This window comes from Mus pahari, chromosome 10, assembly GCF_900095145.1.
Source record: "Mus pahari chromosome 10, PAHARI_EIJ_v1.1, whole genome shotgun sequence".
Classification (NCBI taxonomy): Eukaryota; Metazoa; Chordata; class Mammalia; order Rodentia; family Muridae; genus Mus; species Mus pahari.
Window position 1 is genome coordinate 66,580,649 of NC_034599.1, and position 21,848 is coordinate 66,602,496.

Consider the following 21,848-nt stretch of genomic DNA (forward strand, 5'->3'; position numbering starts at 1 on the left):
AGACTCATAGAGACCCCTTGCTAACCACCTATGCAGACCCCAATCCATCGAAAGGGACAGGGAAGGGCCACGTAACAGCTGGACCCACCATAGCTCTGCAGGGGAGGTCCGGCTCACCCTACTGAGCCAGGAAGCCACACACAACCAAGACACTGGTGAATTCCTGTCTGCTGAGCCAAATGGCTGTTTGTGTGTATGAAAAAAGAAAGATTACCCAGGATCTGTTTGGAATATCAGTAAAAGGTTCTTGATGTAATCTGCCAATTTTCACCAAGAGTTCCACTGATTTAAGACCGCTTATCACCGCTTATCAAAGAAGTGTCTTTTTGCAGCAATGGAGGCTGTAGCAGGATCCATAGCTGGCCAAAGGCAGAGAATAAGTGGTTGTCCCAGCTCCATTTGGGACATCTGTAACAACACCTAGATTCCTAAGGCTTGGGGAATGTTTGAGGGTGTGGGAGGGTCAAAGTGTGTGAAGGAGGACTGCTGTGAGATAGTGCCTTTTAGACATGACAGGGACGCTGCATCCAAAGCCTTCAGCAACAAGGTCACCCGCACAAGAGCACACCAGTCAATATTCCAGCGTGGACGCGGATAATCTAACAAGGCCCCATTCCTGGAGGAAAAGCTACAGACAGTTACAGCAACTGAGCAGGGAAAGCCCGTTTTCTCCAGAGACAGGAGATAGATTTAATAGATTTTCCAGGTCTAAGGGGTCAGCCCTAAACACTTGCACACAGAAAACACAAATTGAACTCAGTATGTAGTGTGTACATGTAACAACATATATGTAACATATATTACAATACATAGTTACATATGCTATAGATAATATATAGCTATAATAACAATATTATATAACGATAATAATTATAGAATGAGAAGTCTTGAATTCAAGAGGGGATGGTCAGGGAAACTCAGGACAAGCTGAAGAGGGGAGGGAGGAGTGGAAATTATGTCCACAGCACACACTCAGAGAAGCAGCTGGCAGCCAGAGCAGACGGCATACTCTGAAACCTGTCACATTCCACATCAGCCCCAAGTGTCACCATCGCTGTACTAACAGCTCTGTTCATCAGTGCTTCCTGTTTGGCCTCAGAAGCGCTTGAGAGTTTGTCACTTCCCGTCTTGCCAGAAAGAAAAGGTCTAGATAAAACAGCCCCTGTGCTTAAGATGCCAACCTAAAGGAGCATCCATTACAGCAGGACATGATGGGAGCCCAGGGTTCAGTCAAAACCCAAAGGTGTGAGTGACTCCTAGGTGTGTATCTGTGGGTAGGAGAATGGGATGGGGTCAGGGACAGAGGCAGCATGGGCAGTTCACAGGTGAGAGGACACTGGGGAGGCCAAGGAAGTGGGGGGAGGCAGCCATTCCTCATGGGCAGAGAAGTGAGGAGGTTAACAATAGTTTCCCCAGGGCACTTCTGTTGCCTGCCATGTAAACAATTTTGAATTTCAGTCTGGGGCGGTGGAGTGCCAGGCAAATATTTAAGCAAAGACCAATTGGAAATTATTGTTTCCCAGGGAAAGATATTGGTAGTGATGTATGTGTATTTTATTTTGTGTATATGAATGTTTTGTCTTTATGTACATATGTGCACGGAGTACACACTAGATGCCTGTGGGATTCACAGGTGGCACTGGATTTCCTGGAAATGGAGTTACAGATGATTGTGGGCCACCATGTGTGTGGGGAACTAAACTCAGATCCTGTAAAAGAACGAGTGTTCTAAACCACAGAGCCATCTCTCCTTCTCCTAATTATTCCCGAATTAGTGGGGTTTTTTTTTGTTTGTTTGTTTTGTTTTTTTTAAATACTCTATGAGCAGAAAAGTCACAATTTAATACCCTGGGCCTCTGTTGGTGATCCTCAACTCCATACAACAAGGACGTGTTCTCTCCCCTGCCGCCTCTCCCTTCCCTGCTCACACATCCATGCTGCAGACCCAGAAGCTTCCAACTAAAGAGTTTCCATCCTATACGTGGTACAAGTGTGATTCGTCTTCTGGCCCAACAACTACAAACACTGCTCACTAGTACCCCCAAATGGGTCTCCCAGCATAGTCCACATTAAACTTGTGTATTGCTGCAGGCCCTAAGGATGATAAAGCAGTGGTGTACTCCAGAGGCAAATCACTTGAGCCTAAAGCTGTTGAAGTAACAGAATGTGAGGATCAACAGCAAGGATACTGGGCTGTTGCCGAGATACAAAGACACACACACACACACACACACACACACACACACAAAACCCAGACATTTTCCCTCAAGGGACAGCTAAGTCAGTTCTACCTGTCCCCCTCAAATTAAAATCAAATTGAAAGGGCAAGAGGGCAAACCAACAAGAGGCCCTTTTAGGTATCTCTGAGTTATACTAACCCAAAGCAGGCAGTTTCCTAGACTTCCCTGTTGTAATAACAAGCAAACTTATCTTTCACTTCTTGTCATTAGTAATTATCATGACATCATTGAGAATCAGTGAACCACCACCGGGCTTAGCAGGGTTGGGGTGAGGAACTGCCACCGTCATTCCTGCAGACTGAGCGGTATGAAGAGTTCTCGCCCCAGCACTTTGACCCTTTGTTTCAGACACTAAAAAATGGACACTCTGTAGTTCTCTACCCCTAAAGACGGCACGGTATTTTTCAAAGCATCTCCCCTGCAACGGCCAACGTGCATTCTGCACCAAAAGACTTCCATACGATTTACAACCCATTCGTAAGAGCCAAGAATTCAATTAAGGGGAAAACTTATCTTGGAAGAGTTGGGGCAATTTGGCCAATTAGCCCTCTTTCAACTCCCCTGAGAAAAGGACATGAATTATCTAACAGAACACTGAGCAAAGCCCAGAGGAAGCAGCTGAAATGGGACAAAGGGTTCCAGAACTCCAGGTCCTATCCGCAGATCTGCGCAGGAGCACAGTCGCACAGCGTGTTAGGACTTGAGGCTTGAAGATATCCTCAGTACAGTTTTCTGCTCCACAAAACCTGCAGAAGCAGAGTCCACTCAACGCCTTAAAATCTCACCTTAAAAAGCATCTAGTCTTTATGGATGCTTGAGCTGACAGACAGGAGCTCAGCCATCAACGTGTCCCTTGTCAATGAGCTCATCGCCATGGTGTGACAAAGCCAAGGGGAGAGTGGGCATAACCTCCCATCTGGCTGCATCTTGGCACCCTCTGAGGGTAGCGGGCTCACCTTGGTTGCCTCCTCCACACTCTCCCTGAGGGCCTGCAGTTCAGCATCGTACTGTTCCTTCAGCTTCTCCATCTCCTGGTCATGGCTGGAAACCTCCTCCTTCAATGCACCCTTCAAGGCAGTCAGCTCCCGCTCCCGCTTCCTCAAGAGATCTTCCTGGTCCTCTTTGGCAATGAGCAGATCTTGAAGGTCCTGCTTGGCCTGCAGGAGCTCCTGGGGGGGGCGGGGAGGACAATTGCAGAACTGAATGACAGGTATCTTTGCCAGTAGCCAGCATTGCCCCTCCAGATTGACCACCAGATGTACGGCCACCTACCCTGTCCTGTCCATGCTCTCCTTCCCAGACCACACAGATCTGGGGACAGTTTGCAGTTCTCAGAGCCATCATTACCTTGCGGCTTAAGTCTCAGTTTCTTTCTTTTTTCTTAATGATTGCCTTTTATTGTATGTGCCTTCCTGTTTTGTCTGCATGTATGTCTATGTGATGGTGTCAGATTCGGATTTCTTGGAACTGGAGTTATAGACAGTTGTGAGCCACCGTGTGGGTAACTGGGAATGGAACCCAGGTCCTCTGGAAGAGCAGCCAGTGTTCTTAACTGCTGAGCCTTCTCTCCAGCCCCTGTGTCTTAGCTTCTTTGAGATTTAGCATGACTGAATTCACTAGCATTGCCTTGGGAGAGTTTTGTTTCTTGCTTTGTTTTTCTTTTGTTTGACAGGTTCTCATGTAGCCTAGGCTGGCTTCAAATGTGCTCCGTAGCTAAGGATGACCCTGACCTTGGGCTCCTCCTCCCTCCATCTTCCAATTGCTGGATTACAGTCTCGTACCACCACAACTGGATAATGTGGTGCTGGGGCTTAAGCTCCAGGCCTCGTACATGCTAACCAAGGAGTCTACCCAATGAGCACCCCCAGCCTGACGTATGTGACTTTGCAACTCATTTCACATCTGTCCCATGGCTCAGTATCTCTGCTATAGCCCTTATGTGGTATTGTTGCCCTAGAGCTGAGCTTGGTCACTGCCTCATCTGCTGCCCATTCTCAGGCTGCTGCACGTCCGAGTCTATCCCTGCTCCTAGTGCTCAGGACAGCTTTTCCTACCTTCCTTGCCTGGGTAGAGCACGGCTTTCACATGTTTCCCTCTCGCACTCACAAGAGCTCCCAAAGAGACTCAAAACTGAAGCCAGACAGTTTAGCTTCAAACCACATTCCTCAAGCCCAGGGGTGTCCCGCCAGAGGCTCAGCCTTCTTTTGTCCTGGATGCCCCAGACTCTGGCACCTCAGCCCCTCACGGGGCACCAGGCAGTCCCTCCACCTGAAGCATCCCCCTGAAGAGCTGTCAGCTGCCCCACGTTTTCAGCCCTGGTTCCTTGCCATTTCCTGGACTCTTGCCTACCTGCCACCATCATCACCAAACTTCTTCAAAGTGTGATTGTTTACCATTTCATGTGCTCCTTAATCACCACCTTAATGTGGCAATTGTGGCTCCCCTACCAGGACAAGGTCACAGAGTGTCTTCCCATCCCACTGCCAGCTTGCCTGCTTTCTTAGTTACTTTCTTGGTCATACAATTCAGAGCCCCCAGCCCATGAAACAGTGCTGCCCACATCCATGGTGGACCTCCCCACTTAATTTAAAACAAACAAAGCTTAATCCCCCCCACATACACACATGCCCACAGGATACCCTGAGATAGACAATTCCTCAATTGAGACTTTTCCCAGGTCATTCCAAGTTTGTCACATTGACAATTAACCATCACACCTCCTCATCTCCCTAGTACCATGCTCTGAACTCCTGCTGGAGCCTGCCCCTGTATCCTTAAGAGTCTCCTCTCTCTGGAAAGCACAAGACGGCATACTCCTTCCTGGCAGCCACTTTCTCCCTAGGATCATGTCCGGCTTCTCTCTCAAGATATCCCTAAGAGTGCAATTTTGCTTGCTTTCCTTTCCTTCAGCAAGCTCCTTGACTTTCCCCCCAATAGTTGTTATTGTTGTTGTTGCTGCTGCTGCTGCTGCTGCTGTTTTAAATTGCCTCTCTCTTTTCCCTGCAGCGCCTCTCTGATGATCGGCCAGCCATGAGCTTCACCTGGCCCACACAAACCTTGGATAAAGTGAGATCACAGTTTTAGGAGAATCTAGCAGGAGCCTCCGTCTCCATTTCCTCCCCTTGACCACCAGTTTGTGGAGCACCCGAGTATAGGAGCAGGGCAGCGACTGTGAGTTCTCTCACTCTGTCCTTCACAGGCATCAAGTCAGTTCTGCAACATCTAGACCCTTCCTCTCCTCTGTGCAGGTTAACCCTCATCCCCTTTGCCGGAGCACCCACCTATTGGCACAGCCAGGCTCACGGAGGCAGACTCTGAGCTGCCACCTCCTCCCCTCCCAGCCCCAGTCCCTCTGCCTTTTGGAAACTCTCTGAAGACGAAATGTGGCTCCTCTGAGAAGTCTTCCCACAATCCCCTTCTAGAACAGTCTTCCACCCTTCTCTGACACAGTTTGCACTCTTAGCCCTACAATCTGTATATTGTGCACTGTCTGTTGTGGTTGTTTTGTTTATTTCAAACAGTTTCATGTATCCCAGGCTGGCCTCAAACACTCAAAACACTGTGACCCTGTATGTCTGATCCTCCTGACTCAGCCTCCTGGGTACTGGGATTAAAGGCATGTGCCAGCACACCCATTTCATACAGTGGTGGGGATGGAAGCCCTGGTTTCACACATGTTAAGCAAACACTCTACCAACTGAGCTACATGCCCAGCCTGGCCTCATCTCTCTTAAATCCATAGTGAGAGAGAGAAGCTTCTGGAAAGATAGAGATCTGCTGTTTGACAGTTGTGACTGGATCAAGAGCAACCAGCAGCACTGTCTGTTCCGGGTGTGAATGAGTCACCCTGTTCCAAACAGCTGGAGTCTCCAAAGGCCAGGATTCTCTCAGTTCTCCCTTCCCCCACCTTCTGACTAAAAACACACCCTGTTTCTTCTCCTAAGCTCCACTCCTAAGCTCCTAGCTGCCACTGAGTCCCCAAGATCTCTGAGAGGACAGGCTACTTGCCATTCAAGAGGTGTGTCACTGTGAAGGGAGGAGAAATCGTTGTATCAATTTTTTAAATTAGTCGTATCACTATCTTTGTGTGAGATGCATGAGATGTGTATCAGTGTATGTGTGAGTGATGTATGTGTAATATATATTTATGCTATACATGTGATGTGTGTGATGTATGTGTGATATATATGTATGTATATGTCTGTATGTGTATAGTATACATGTGATGTGTGTGTGTGTATGTGTATGTGATATGCATGTGTGTGTGTGTATGTGTGTGTGTGATATGTCAGAGAGGTACTGTGGCCACGCTACAGAGGGCAGTTTGTAGAGTCGGCCTCTCCTTCCATCTTTAAATTCATTCTACGGCCTCAGGTTGCCAGGCTTACCAGGCAAGCACCCTTACCCACTGAGCCAGATCTTTGACCCTAAGATATTTTTTCGGGTTAGCATATAAAGTAATGAGTTTTCATTTAAAAACAACTGGGAGGGGACGTCTCCTTTTCTCTGGAGCAGTGGTTCTCAGCCTTCCTACTGCTGTGACGCTTATTTCTCATGATGTGGTGAAATAAAATTATTTCGTTGCTACTTCATAACTGTAAGCTTGCTGTTATCAATCGAAATGTAATTATCTGGTATGCAGGATATCTGATATGCGACCCCTGTGAAAGGGTTGAGACCTGCTGCTCTTGGATAAGCGGGTTCATTGGATCAGGCAGACAGGTAGGAGACCACAACACAGACGAAGCTTTAGCCCTGCCAGCAGGCAAGAATGAGCTTTGATGCAGCCTAGAGACCCATCCCTAAGACCCGAGAATTCCTCATCCTAACACTGAATGAGGGGCCACCTGGCTATCCCTACCCATCTCTCTTTGAAGAGCAGAACTCACCCATCACTGTTGCCACTGGCGATCTCTCTAGGACTGGATGGCGCCTACAGCCAGCAACTTCAGAGTCACCCCTTCCTGCTTTTACTCTCACACATTTCTCAGTTGTTCTTAGATAGAGCAGTTCCTCTTCCCACCCTTATCTCGGGCAGGGCATATCTATGTTTGTGCTGCCGCCAAGGCATGTCAAAGACCAAGGAGTTGCAGTCATTCTACACAGACAGGGTGTTATCTGCGGCTGGAGTTGTCACTTAAGTGGACCATGCTTCACGAATCCAATCAGATTACAGCTTGCCATATCACACAGCAGTTTCCAGAAGGGAGACCAATAGGCACATACAGCTTCCAAAACTTCACTTCAATGCATGAAATCTTAATTATATCAAATAAAGAGGAAAGTGGTAACTAGGAAAACTTAAAACTATAAACAAGCATCCAGTAGAGAGAAATACACCTCTCTAGAGACTACAGTCAAGGAAATCTGGGGCAATCTGGCTACTTAGAACCACTAATTTCTAAACCTTCATGCAGTCAAGAGGGGCCATGTGACAAGGAACCAGGCATTTCACACCTACAGTGGGACCTGGGAGATGACTTAGCAGGCAAAGATGCTAACTTCCAAGTCTGGGCAGAGTCTGACCCTCAGTACTCAGTGCTAGAAGCAGAGAACTGACTCCTTCCCACAAGCCGTCCTCTAACCTCCACACCGCAGGCAAACACAAGGGCATGCCCTTACCCACATCCAGAAAATAAAGAAACACAATAAGTTTAAATAAACAAAGCAAACAAACAAACAAAAAAAACCTAGTGTATAGGGAGGGCAGGTAACAGAAGATCTAGAAACGTTGGCATTTGATTGCATGAGAATAATATTATTTCTAAAAATAAAAAAAAAAAAAAGACTATTCAGAGATCAAGATCATAAATGAGAAAGCCAGGGGCTCTGAGACGCTAACACACATCCTCCGACATCATACATCTGGGAATGGAGAGCCGGCTCAGGACCCTAGTTCAATCCCCAGAAAAATGTACTTGCTTTAATAAAGAAAGTGCCAGGCTGAATGGCAGGTGCATTCACTCCCAGCTTCTGAGAGACAGAGGTAGGTAATGTAGCTGGTCTGCTTGGCAACTCTGAGATTTGTCCCAGATATCAAGGTAGGACTGACATTTGAGAAATGAGGTTTTCCTCTAGAACCCACATGTGTACACACACACACACACACACACACACACAGATTCATTCAATCTGTCTCTCTGTCTCTCATATCTTCCTCTCTCTCTCTCTCTCTCTCTCTCTCTCTCTCTCTCTCTCTCTCTCTCTCTCTCTGTATGGCTGCCTGTCTATCTGTCTCAAACAGGTCACGCAGCTGATAAACATTAGAGCAGAGGGCGTGGCCTGGACAGGACCTAGTGCCTTCTTTTCCTCATAGAGTGACCACAGACCTGACCACAAACCACCCAGAAAGCTGCACACTGACACTGTGTGTGGTCTAAGTGTTAGCTGTAAGCAGAACAACAGAGTGCTGCTGTCTACTAGAAAAGGCTGGAAAGGTGCACTGGGGGTAAGGGACTCTGGGGGGACTCATCTCTTAAACTAAAGCAAAGAAACTCAGCCAGAACCTAAAACTGCAGGAAGGAAGAAGCTGGACACAAAGGAAGTGCGTCCTGTAGGAAGCTACCATCCGCTATAGCGGTGATCCTAACAGCAGACTGCTGAGAGATGGACACTGGGATGTCCCCAGGCTGCAAGCCCTGACCACAGAGAGCTGCATCCCATATCCACCACAGTCCTGCGTGCCAAAATGAAGAAAACTATGTCCATTGCTGGGGCAGAAGAAGGTTTTGTATTGTAGGAGTCCAACAGAAATCAGTCTTTTTTTTTTTTTTTTTTTTTCCTGGTTCTGACAAGGTGGTTCTCAACCTGTGGGTCATGACCACTTTGAACAACCTTTTCATAGGGGTCACATATCAAACATCTTGATATTTACATTACGATTCATAACAGTAGCAAATTAGTTATGAAGTAGCAATGAAAATAATCTTATGATTGGAAGGGGTCACCACAACACCAGGAGCTGTATTAACGGTCACGGCATTAGGAAGGTGGAGAGCCACTGCTCTAACCAGTGGCCTAGAACGTGTAAGATGGCTGGAGAGAGCCACGGCATTGCTCGGCCACTTGCACTAGAATCTAGGTAATGTTAGAAGGATCACAGTGTATGTTTATTTCAGAAGTGCCTGGGCTCCAACTCTCTCCAAGGTTTTGCAGCCAAGCATTTCAGAGACGCCGAAGGCCCCGAAGGCCAGGAGCAAGACGCAGCAGGCTCTGTGGGACAGGGCCACCTCTCAGCTCTGCAGACTCATCAGTGACATCTGTCCATCAGAAAACCCCCTGGACAGGTGTTGCATGTTAGACGTGAGGCCACTTGAGTGGACAGACAAAGAGCCAAACACTAGTCCTGAGGTTTGTATTACAGCTGAGAAATGGGTCTCATGGGCCAATGAGCCGGCTCAGCAGGCGAAGGGGCTTGCCACCAAGCTTGTTGGTTTGAGTTCAATCCCTGAGACTCACAAGGTAGAAGAGAACCAACTTCCAAACGTTATCTTTTGACCCCTACACATGAGCACTTGTACATGTACACACACACACACACACACACACACACACGCACACACAATTTTAAAAGTCCTTTGAATTAGAAAGAAAGAAAGAAAGAAAGAAAGAGAGAGAGAGAGAGAGCGCCAGCCTACGTAGTCCCTGGGAGCTGAGAACGTAGTTCGTTTGGCAGAACCTCTTGCTTCTTGTGCATGAGACGCTGGCTTCTATTCTCAGCCTCATATTTTAAAAAATGAAATAAATAAATAAATAAATAAATAAACGAACAAAAACAAAATAACAGGCAGAGAGGTACACACCTACAATCCCAGCATGTAGAAGGCAGAGGCAGAAGATCAGGTGTTCAAGGCCAACCTTGGCTACGTAATGAGTTAGTGAATTTGAGCCCAGGTTGAACTACAGGAAAGAGACCCTGACTTAAAAAAAAAAAAGTTTACAGACCCAGGAATTCGACAAGCAATAGATCTGTCCTATTCACCAACTCTTAGCCTAACAAAACAGTACCTTCTACCATGCTCTCCTTTAAACCGTTATGGGTTTTTTGTTTTTTGTTTGTTTTGTTTTGTTGTTCTTTTACAGACAAAGTCTCATTATGTAGCTCTCTGGCTATTCTGGAAACTCACTCTGTAGGGCAGGCTACCCTCTAACTCATAAAAGTCCACCTGCCTCTATCTCCCAGTTGCTGGCATCAAAGGCACACATCACTATGTCTGGCTACCCCTTCCCCACCCCTACCCCCCCCCCCCGTGTTATTTTACAGATTCCATGTGGAGGCCTGCCTGACACTACTTAAGAAAAAGTGATGAACTTCTGGGCTGGGGTGGAGCCAGTGGCACAATATGTGCCTAGCGTGCATAGGGACTTGGTTCCAGTCTCCAGGACACATCGAGGAAGGAGAGAGGTTTCCTGAAAACTCCGGGCTGCCACACAGGCTCACCAAGCATCCGGGAGTCAACAGTTTTCAGTCAGTTCTCACTGTGGATTCGATGCTCACTGTGTTAAAGAGTCTGTTCTCAGCCAAAAGCCATGGAAAACTTGGCCCCACATCTCATCTGTTATCAAATTTCTCCAGTCTACATCTTATTAAGATACAAAGAATAAATTGAAAGTGACTAAGATATGGGATCTTCTTTGTGGAAACCGTAGACTGTATTTTAAAAGTTGCTGAAAAGTCAGAGGAGAACAATAAGGCAAACATGCAAGACATAGATACTAACAACTTCTCCACCTCCCTCCTGCAGACGGCACAGATCCTGTCAAGCCTGTGACAGACAGCTAGGAACCCAACTACAGGACAACGTTTAAGTCAAGATGTGCTCTGTTCCCATTCCAGCTGTGTCCTGAGCACACATCACCAAAGCCAGAGTCCCTGTCCTCACCCCTGACTGAAACAAATGGGCCGACAAAGCTGTTAGTAAGTCAAGTTCAGAAGAGTCAGCGGGGTGTGCTCACGGAGTCAAAGACGTGGGCTCCTAGTGAGGCTCAGTCGGTAGAGGGCTGGTCTAGCAAGCATGAAGCCAGGGACACAATCCTCAACACAGCATAAAGTGGGGGTGGCAGTACCCACCCTCAATCCCTGCACTTGAGAGGTGGAGGCAAGAAGATCAGAAACTCAAGGTCATCATCAGCTACACTGTAAGTTTAAGGCTACGTGAGACCCTATCTCAAAAAAAAAAAAAAAAAAAAAAATCAAGTAAAATAGCATGCAGTTCATCTTAGAATTGCTTCATTTTGGAAAAATATGGAAACACTTCAAAGTAATTTAAATCATGAAAATTCTTCTTTGGCTCTGTCATTCAGAAGCATGCTGCAAATGAAATGTGGGAAGCAAGGATGACAGGCGGCACTTGGCTGTGCTGAAGGGGGACATGCAAAAGACGAGCAAGATGGAGTGGAAGAAGAGAACGGAGGTGGCTGGAGCCAGGGCATGTCACCACAGGGCCCAGGAGCACCTGTCCTCTGTCCTCTGGGCTCTGAGCATCTATCCACCGAAATGCATAAATTCTCCACTGACATCATCTCTGGGAATCTATCCTTAGGGAAAACCGTTTTAGGGAGGGACTGATGTACCCCAGGCTGGTTATTAACTCACTAAGTCAACTGTTAAATAGATTCAGAGATAACAAGGGCTGGGCATTCAGGCTCCTTTCCCTTACTATAGAAACCATACTCATAGTTACCATAATGGTATTGTAACTACAGGAGCAAGTTCCATAAATTCTAAAAAAGAATAAAATATGATCTGATCTGTAATTTACTTCAAAGATGAATAGGTGGGCAGAACAAGCAATGCAGGAATACAGTGAAACATTGACAACTCCTTGGTCTGTGCTGAGAACTGATGAGTGCTAATGTACTGTTCTCTATGTGTGAGTATATACTATGAGTATGAGCATGTGAGTGTGTCTATGAGAGCATCTGTGAATGTATAAGAGAGTATGAGTATGAGTGTGAGCATGCATGTGAGAACATCTATGAGTGTGGAAGAGTGTGCATTTATGTGTGTGAGAACATCTGTAAGTGTGGAAGACTGTTTATATGTGTGTGCACCTCTAACCTCATCCCTCAGAGTCACCTTGTTTTCTGACACAGGGTCTCTGGGCTAGGAGCTCACAGGCTAGGCTGGCCAGCCAGCACAGCTCAGGCATCTGTCCATCTCTTCTACCCACAATAGGATTAACTGTCCAGTTAAGATGTTACATAGTTTCTGGGGGTTGATCTCAGGTCCTCCTGGTTGCCCAGCCAACCCTTTACCCACAGAACCATCTCCCCAGGCTTTAACATATCACTCTTCCTACTTTTCGGTGTGGTTGAAAGTTTCCCTAAGACAGTGATGGCCTCACAGAAGCTAAATGTAGAAACCAGTGGATCGAATGCACACAAGAGAAAATGGCTTATTGCATCCAGCCCATGAAGTCCCACCCTTCAAAGCAGGTAGGGTGACACCTGGCCCACAGTTCCCTTACCTCAATCAGGGCTCCCTTCTCCCTGTCCTCGGATCGCTTGGTGCTGTCTAGTTCATCATGCATTTCCGACAGCTGGTCCTGCAGGTCCCTGATCTCAGTCTGGTGCTGTTCCCGCTCCATCTTCACTTGGAACAGCCTGGCAGGGGACAACGGGAGGTCTGTCAGAGAGGCTCTTGGGATCTCAGGCCTCACCTAGTCTAACCGCAGACTTTTAGGTTGTCACATGGTCACCTGTAGCCCCAAGAAGCCTCCTCAGGACTACAGTCTAATTTGGCCAAGATGTCAGATAAGAACTCAAGCAAACGAAATGGGACAGACTTGCGGGGACATTTTCTACCAGAAAGAGACCATGAAGTACTAGAATCGGGACACATAAAATGAAGAAATGCCCAATCCCATGGAGAACCATCCAGTACTGCAAAGCAGGAGAACCATCAAGTTCATGGTCAATGTTGATTAAATGGCCAGCTTGACTAAACCGAGGAGCACCTAGGGGATTAGAAAGCACATCTCTTGGGTGTGTTTGCAAAGCTGTTTCCAGAAAGAAAATCAGACCTGGATTTTGGAGTTCTTGCCACTAAGTTTCATAGGATAATGTGGCAGAGCCCTGGAGCGACTTACCCTCTCCACAGGCTGAGCATAAGTGTGAGCATGTCTCACAGAGACCAGCCCATTCTGGAGAAAGTGCTCAGACTGGGAGAGACTGTGAGCCCCATAGGCTAACACGAGGCTTCTGGAAACCTTAGTTCTTATCACACTCAAGGTTCCCAGCAGAAACCTCAGTCGCTAAGGATCACCTCTCAGAGCCCATTCTTCTCACTCGCCTGCCAGATGATCCCCTGTTGGGGCTGAAGCTTTATAAGGCACACTCAAGGTACACAACGGGGTTTAGTCATTATTAACCTCCCTGCTTATATATCCAGCTGCACAATTTTGTAAGAGGGGAAAAAAGGAAAGAGAGGTGAGTGGTGTTGACAAACACTCAGAAGGCTGCGAGGTGTGAAAAGGACAGAAGGTTCTAGCCACATGTGACTGGAGAAGGCGGGAAGGGGCGGGGCTCCAGCCGGACACTCACTCTTCCAAGTTCTTCCTCAGCTCGCCTTCACTTTCTTCCAGCCGTCTCTGCAGAGTGGCCGTCTCCTCCACTTGGCTCTGGTGCCGGACTCGCAGCTCTTCTAAATCCTCTCTCATTCTTTCTCGCTCCTCCTTGATGTTCTGATGGTTCTAACAGGAGTCAGTATGATTTTGAAATACCTCTGTTGTCTATGCATACTGAAACACCACCACCCACATCTCCATGTCTGTCTGTCTGTCTTTCTGTGGCAGGGACGCACATAGCCCAGGCTTACAGCAAACTGGCTATGTAGACAAGGATGATCTTGAACTCCTGATTGGTCTGCCTTCACTTTGAAAGTGCTGGGAGTTCAGGGGTGCACTACCATGCCTGGGTTATGAGGTGCGGGGGCTGGATACCAGGGTTTTTTGTGTGCCGAGCAAGGAGTTTAGCCAGTGAGCTACATCCCCAGAGCAGAAGCCCACTTGTGAGCACTAATGGAATCCATACCCTTGTTCCTTCATTATTAAACAACTTAATCAAGCCGTGGGATGAAGGTTTAGTAGTTCCAGAAAGAATATGAAATATTCATACTTAAGTGAATTAAACACTTTTAAAATAAAAACACAAACACAGCTAGACCTGGTTTTGCTGTTTCTGTTAAGTTTGAACACTTTATGTAAGAACAGTGCCTGTTTCCTATAGGACTGCCTGTCTCTAACAGGATTTCAGTTGCTCAAAGCAAACAGTGTCCGTATGCTCTGTTGCTTTAAAAAATTCTTGGGCTAGCAGCCACCAGATTCAAAGGAATGTGCTCAGGGATGAGAGGAATGTTTCTTTTAGGGGGCGAAAATGATTTTCACCTCACCTGGATATCACAATGTGTTTTTAAAAAAAACCTTTATCTACCAAGGCAGAAATGGGAAAAATATAAAAGCCAGCTACCTTCATCTCCAGTTGCAGTTGCTGCTGTAGTTCAGATACTTCTAGAATCAATTTGTTCTTCTGATCCAATAGACTGTTGCCTTCAGAGGGAGAATTCGGAGCCTACAATTAATTGCAAAGATATCCTTGGTTACACGCAGGAGATGTTCTTCTTTAGTTCTCCTCCCCCACAGTAACACGGGGGATCGAATGCATGAGACGCACGGCCATCCTAAGACTCAGTCAGGCGTCAGCTTCCCAGAGCCCTCCCCGCACTTGACTGTGACGCCCCCTCAGAGTTGATTTTAAATCTTTCACCACAGTCTGAGGGACTATTTCACAGATTTCCAGCATGACTAACACTTGAGGAAGGGGTAGATTTACTGGACATCTTTCAGACATACTATGAACTATTAAGGTACTAAATGTACAACATGCATCTTCCTGCTTGTGTGTGCATGTGAAAGCCCAAGGACAACTTTAGCTGTGGGTCCCAAGGCACATTTGAAAAACAAACAAACAAACAAACAAACCATAGTTTCTCACTGGCCTGGGGCTGGCTAAATAGGTTAGGGTGAGCCTTGGTGTCTTCTTGTCTCTGCCTTCCCAGTGATGGGGTTTGAGAAAAAAAAGTCCAGTGGAGGAAAGCTTCCAATGTCAACCTCTGACTTCTGCATGTATGTGCACACACATGAACAAGTACACACATACACACACACACACACACAAACTCCAATATAATGTACACCACCAAGAGCAAATCCCAGAGTGAACTGCAGGATTTAGATTATAATCATGTGCAAATATCTACCCATGCTTACAAGTGTACCAGAGGGTCACAACAGGGCAAGTGAAATTCCTGTCCTCTCTACTCAGTCCGCTCCGAGCTTAAAATAGCTTGAAATACACCAAGTTTACAAGCCTGGGATGTAACCCAGCAGTACATATACTACTGTAGCATACGTGAGGCCCAGTGCTCAATCCCCATCACCACAAAATAAAACCAACCAACGAGAATAATTTATTACTTTAATTAAAGAGGAAAATGAGTCCAATCAAAAGGACTGTGCAACTCACATTGAGTTAAGAAGCACCTAGGAAATTAGAACATTATAAGCAAAAGATCAATCTTGGGATAAGGGTATTAGAGAAGTAAGAACACCACAGAAAAAGCTATTTTAAAAAACACACTTTTTTTGGTTTCTTAGATGATTCCTAAACTATATTGCAAATTAGGCAAGATTCCAAAAGTTCATTCAGAAAAAAAGGGTCTATGAGATAAAGAAGCCAACCGACCGCCACAGGTTGTGCTGAACTGCAGAGACAATGGGGTCCAGCTCAGGCAAAATAGACAAAGCCTAGTTAACGTCTTAGTATTCACTTGTCATCTAAGAAGGGACTATAGGACATGCATAGGAGTGAAGGTAAAAACCTAATGAGATCCACCCTCAGCAAAGCCTAAAAAATTCAACACCCTTTGGTGGAAGATAAGACCATCCGGGACATGTGTAAGCTGCCATCTACTACCCAGCATGCAATTAGAAAATCTCAGCCATTTAAAAAAGCAGGAAAAAACTGACCAATCATAGAGAAGCATAGCACACCAATCATAGAGAAGCATAGCACACCAATCATAGAGAAGCACAGCACAAGGGAAGACAGCCCAACAGAAGACAGAGATGCAGAAGAAAAGGAGGGCAAAGAGCTATAAACAATATTCTTTTTTTTTTTTTTACATATTCAGCTTTTCATTCAGAGTCTATAACAGAAGAGGGATTCACACTTTATCATTATGCCAACACTTTAACCACATGATTATTCCTCAATACTTTCCAAATACATACATATTTATGTAAATATATTTAAATAATCACATATATATATGTATTTTTTTCATGTAGAATGTCTTTAATTATCTTTCCTACATTTTTTTTTCAAAACATGAGTATAAGCTTCATAAGAGGAGGGCTTCTTTGTTTTTTTTTCTTCCAATTTTTTAAATTAATTTATTTATTTATTATTTTCTTTATTTACATTTCAAATGCTATCCCGAAAGTTCCCTATACCCCCACGCCCCTGCTCCCCTACCCACCCACGCCCACTTCTTGGCCCTGGCATTCCCCTGTGCTGGGTCATATAAAGTTTACAAGACCAAGGGGCCTCTCTTCCCAATGATAGCCCATTAGGCCATCTTCTGCTACATATGCAGCTAGAGACACAAGCTCAGGGGGTACTGGTTAGTTCATATTGTTGTTCCACCTACGGGGTTGCAGCCCCCTACAGCTCCTTGGGTACTTTCTCTAGCTCCTCCAATGGGGACCCTGTGTTCCATCCAATAGCTGGCTGTGAGCATCCACTTCAGTGTTTGCCAGGCACTGGCATAGCCTCGCAAGAGGCTGCTATATCAGGATCCCTTCAGCAGAATCTTGCTAGCATGTGCATTAGTACCTGGGTTTGGTGGCTGATGATGGGATTGATTCCTGGATTGGGTAGTCTCTGGATAGTCCATCCTTTCATCTTAGCTCTAAATTTTTTTTTTTAACATTTATTTATTATATTTAAGTACACTGCAGCTGACTTCAGACACTCCAGAAGAGGGCGTCAGATCTTGTTACGGATGGTTGTGAGCTCTAAATTTTGTCTCTGTACCTATATCCTTTCATGGGTATTTTGTTCCTTATTCTAAGGAGGAATGAATTATCCACACGATGGTCTTCCTTCTTGGTTTTCTTGTGTTTTGCAAGATGTATCTTGGGTATTCTAAGTTTCTGGGCTAATATCCGCTTATCAGTGAGTGCATCTCTAGTGACTTCTTTTGTGATTGGGTTACCTCACTAAGAATGATATCCTCCAGATACATCCATTTGCCCAAGAATTTCATAAATTCATTGTTTTTAATAGCTGAGTAGTACTCCATTGTGTAAATGTACGACAGTTTCTGTATCTATTCCTCTATTGAGGGACATCTGGGTTCTTTCCAGCTTCTGGCTATTATAAATAAGGCTGCTATGAACATAGTGGAGCATGTGTCCTTATTAACAGTTGGAAGATTTTCTGGGTATATGCCCAGAAGAGGTATTGCTGGGTCTTCTGGTAGTACTATGTCCAATTTTCTGAGGAACCACCAGACTGATTTCCAGAGTGGTTGTACAAGCTTGCAATCCCACCAGCAATGGAGGAGTTAAACAATATTCTTAAACACGCAGAAAACTATGAACAAAACGGATTATTTTTTTAAAAAGTTTTCTCGCACCAGTTAGAATCTAGAAACATGGCCAAATGGACATTTAGAATGGTAATACAATACCTTAAAATTTAAGAACTCATTAGGTGGCTCTTTTAAGACTGGTCCCTGGAGGCTGGGGAGATGGCCCAGCAATTAATGCTTGCCTGTGCAAACAAGAGGATTTAAGTTTATATCCCCAGAACCTACATGGGTATCAGGTCAGTGTGTGGCTTGCCTGCAATCCCGCCTAGGAAAGTGAAAACAAGACCCCAGGAGTGAGCTGTCTGATAAAATGAGCCATACCGTGAGCTCTGGGTTTGATGAGAAACCCCCATAGAGTATGGTGGAAGAGGGCTCCAGGGAGATCCTCTACATCAAGTTCAGGGCCCCACACACGTGCACTCATTCATACCCGCTGAATATGGACACACATGAACATACATACACACACATGTACATCACAAACACACACATGAGAAGAAAAAAGATCATCCTTAAAGAAGGATGAAAAGGTTGTTTCAGAACATTTTAAAAGAATAAGCTTTTATCCAAAAACAAAACAAAACAAAACAAAACCAGAAAACAAAATCAATGAATTTAAAACATTAAAAGTGCATGCCTTTAATCCCAGCACTCAGGAGGCAGAGGCAAGTAGATTACATCAAGTTTGAGTTCCAGAACAGCCAGAGCTGCATAGTGAGACACTGTCTCAAGAAAAACTAAGAGGAGAGAGCGCATGAGAGAGAATATCCAGAATATCTGGTATGCCAAATAAAATCAGACACACATCCACAAACTCAGACACACACAAATACACACTCACGCAGACACACACAGAACAAGAGAGACCATAGACAATTTAAAATACACGCAACTGAACTCTGAGGAGAGCAGAATCTGATAACAAGATTCAAAACAAATGGCCAGGGTGCTTCAGATATGATGAGCACCAGAGACCTACGAAGTCAAGAACTCAGGCTAAACACAGGAAAACCACACTCAGGCAGACTACACTCAAACTTCCAAGACTGGAAGATCAAATAGTCAAAGCAGCGGGAGAGAAAAGCTGTATTGCTTTTGGAGGAACAGTACTAAGAACGCTGTCTGCTTTCCAAGGAACCCACGGGAGACAAAGGACCAATGTGTCAATGAAGTTATCAGATAAAACAATGTTTCCTGAACTAGCGAGCCTCGAACACAGGGATGGACAAAGGGCAATCCGAGAAAACAGAGAGCCCACTGCCAGCGGAAAAGATGACAGGACAGACTAGAGAGGTTTCCCAGGGTGGAAGAAAACAGCCTTAGGTAGAAAACACAGACACACACCAAGAATGAATGCAAGTGCAAAGTCCACAAACCAAAATGAAAGACACATGAGATGCAGGAGAAGCAGAAGGCACAAATGAATGGGAGACGGTCCATGCTTCTGCAAGGGCCCAGCAACGTGATGAGAAGCATCCGAGGCAAAGGGATATGCAGACCCAGTGTAAACCCAGACAACGGTCCTTGGTTCTCTCTCTCCTCTCCTTGCTTTTTATTAAAGATTTGTTCCTGCTGTTATTGTTTTAATTATATGTATGTGTGTGTATGGTGCACATGTGTACATGTGTGTACATATGTTTCCAGAGCCAGGTGTCTGATCCCCTGGGGCTGGAGTTGCAGTGTGAACCACATGACGTAGGTGCTAAGAATCAAGCTTAGGTCCTCTACAGGAGCCCACTATTTACCCCTGAGTCATCTCCCCAGCTCTGCCTGCCCTACCACCACTTCTGGAAAATCTAGCATTTGTATGGAAAGATGAGAAACTTAAAATAGTCAACTTGAAGAAAAGAAGAAAAATATAAAAAGTCAGAAGACAGACATTACCAGATTTTAGAGCTTATGCTAAAGATATAGTACTTCAATCTGTATGGAACATACGTCATAGAATCCATGCAACGGAACAGAGGGTGCTAGTAGGCAGGATCTTACATGCAGGCCTTGCATGCACCACTGTGGGAGTGTTAATTGTTCCATCACTTCCTGAAACCATTCACAGTGTGCAGAGCAAAGCTCCTGCCTACTCTGTGACCTGGAATTTCATGTCTGCTAATATAGCAAAGAGAAAGTGTGGGTGGGTGTCCATTATAATGAGTGTACATACAATAATGTTCAGTGTCCACTGTAGCTTTATAACTAAGAGTCCCAAGCTAGAAATAGTCACCAGAAATACACTAGGTACACACACACACACACACACACACACACACACGCACATGCACACGCACACACGCATGCGCACACACACACACACACACACACATATATAATATAAAAAGTGAACTTCGCTGACACAATATTGAGGAAATAAAGCTGTAGAGACAATAATCAGGTAACCTATTGATATGAAATTTAAGGAAAACTAATCTAGGCTATTGGTGTCACAATGGATTGCCTCAAGAAGGAGGACAGGGAAGGAGCACACTGGGAAACTCCCAGTGAGGGGAGCGCCCTGCCTGTGATTGCAGTAGGATTTGTACAGATGCAAATCTGTGATAAAAACCCAGCAAACTACAGCTATGACTCATACATCTTACTCTAAGTTTGATCCCAATAAACAAGCAAAAAAAGAATTTGTTGAAGAAGCACCTGGTGGGTGACATTCTCTGGGAGTCTGTCTGTGTGCAGCCGGACCCTCTATTTCTAAGCCTCCCATGCCCTGGGGAAAGTCTGCTGGGCAGACTTTCATTCACCCCAACCCCTCACTCAGCATAGACCTGTCAGCAAAGGCAAATAATGCATTTGGGCCGCATTGGCTTTCTCTAACTAATCCCTGCTATTCCACCAAGAGGGGCCAGATTAAATAGTCGGTCTGGAGGCATCGGTTGTCTGATCTGAGTGTGAATCTCGGAGGCTCTTGTTTCTTTTCTACTGTGGAAGTGATAACAGGATGAAGCTCTCAAGGGGAATTTGGCTAAAATCCTACAGCTAAGTGGCAAGGCGAAAAGATAAAAGCAGGAACCTAAGCTATAAGACGCGGAGTCTTGGCTCGCAAGCTGCTGATCCAGGTGTGGGTTGTGCATCCTAAGCCGGGAAGAGGCCCTTCTCGCCAACCGCAGGGACCTGCGTGGACTGGAGGAGAGCCCCGCAGCAAAATCACAGGGGTGGCAAATTGTTACGGAGGAATGACAGCAGTCCCATTTAGAATCTAAATCCAGCGCAGTGGGAGAGATCACATACTGGGGAAAAGGAGGGAGGAAGGGAGAGGGCATCAGGGAAGAAGGGAAGGAGAAGAAACAAAAGGAAAGAAAAACAAAAACAAAATCCCTATCTGCTTTGCTGGTTCCAAGATGGCCTCAGTCCATAGAGAAAACACTCTAACACTTAACATCCCCCTCCCAAAAGATAACACTCCAAAATGTTGCCAGCAAAGAATCAGACTCAGAACATAAGAAGGGCGGGTGGGGTGGGGGGAGAGAAACTCTAGCAATTAGAGATCCCATTCTCCCTCCCTCCAGCCAGCGGGGCTTCTTAACTAATCTTCTCGCTGGGAGCGACAAAGGGAGTGACTTTTGTAATGTAATAGCATGTGTGCCTGTCTGAAATCCATTCGTGGGGCCTGGGGATACAATTCTGTTGTTGCTAGAGTACTTGCCAGGCATAGATGAAGCCCAGGGTTCCACCTCTAGCGCCATATAAATGGATGCCTTAGTACACACCTGTAATCCCAGCACTCCTGAGCTGGGGCCAAGAGAATCCCAAGTTCTAGGCCAGCTTTAGCAATGAGACTGTCTCAAAAGAAAATAAAAATGCCTCTCACAGTAGCCTAGAATGGAGACGTCCTACCTAGCTCTTCCCACAGACTACCACATAAAATTACCTCAAGAAACATAAACATGGCAAACTCACTGTCTTAGTCAGGGTTTCTATTCCTGCACAAACATCATGACCAAGAA

The 21,848-nt window shown here is 45.6% G+C and overlaps 1 protein-coding gene across 4 annotated transcripts in view; it reads right to left on the reverse strand.

Moving 5' to 3' along the window:
* Cgnl1 (cingulin like 1) overlaps positions 1-21,848 on the reverse strand; it is a 148,840-nt gene that overhangs the window by 74,290 nt on the left and 52,702 nt on the right. For all 4 annotated transcript variants that reach the window (XM_021207347.2, XM_021207346.2, XM_029543545.1 and 1 more), the window contains 4 exons: positions 14,709-14,810; positions 13,785-13,933; positions 12,710-12,845; positions 3,197-3,409 (listed from right to left, as the gene is read on the reverse strand). In XM_021207347.2, the coding sequence (XP_021063006.1) occupies positions 3,197-3,409; positions 12,710-12,845; positions 13,785-13,933; positions 14,709-14,810 (600 nt within the window). The remainder of the gene's footprint in view (positions 1-3,196; positions 3,410-12,709; positions 12,846-13,784; positions 13,934-14,708; positions 14,811-21,848) is intronic.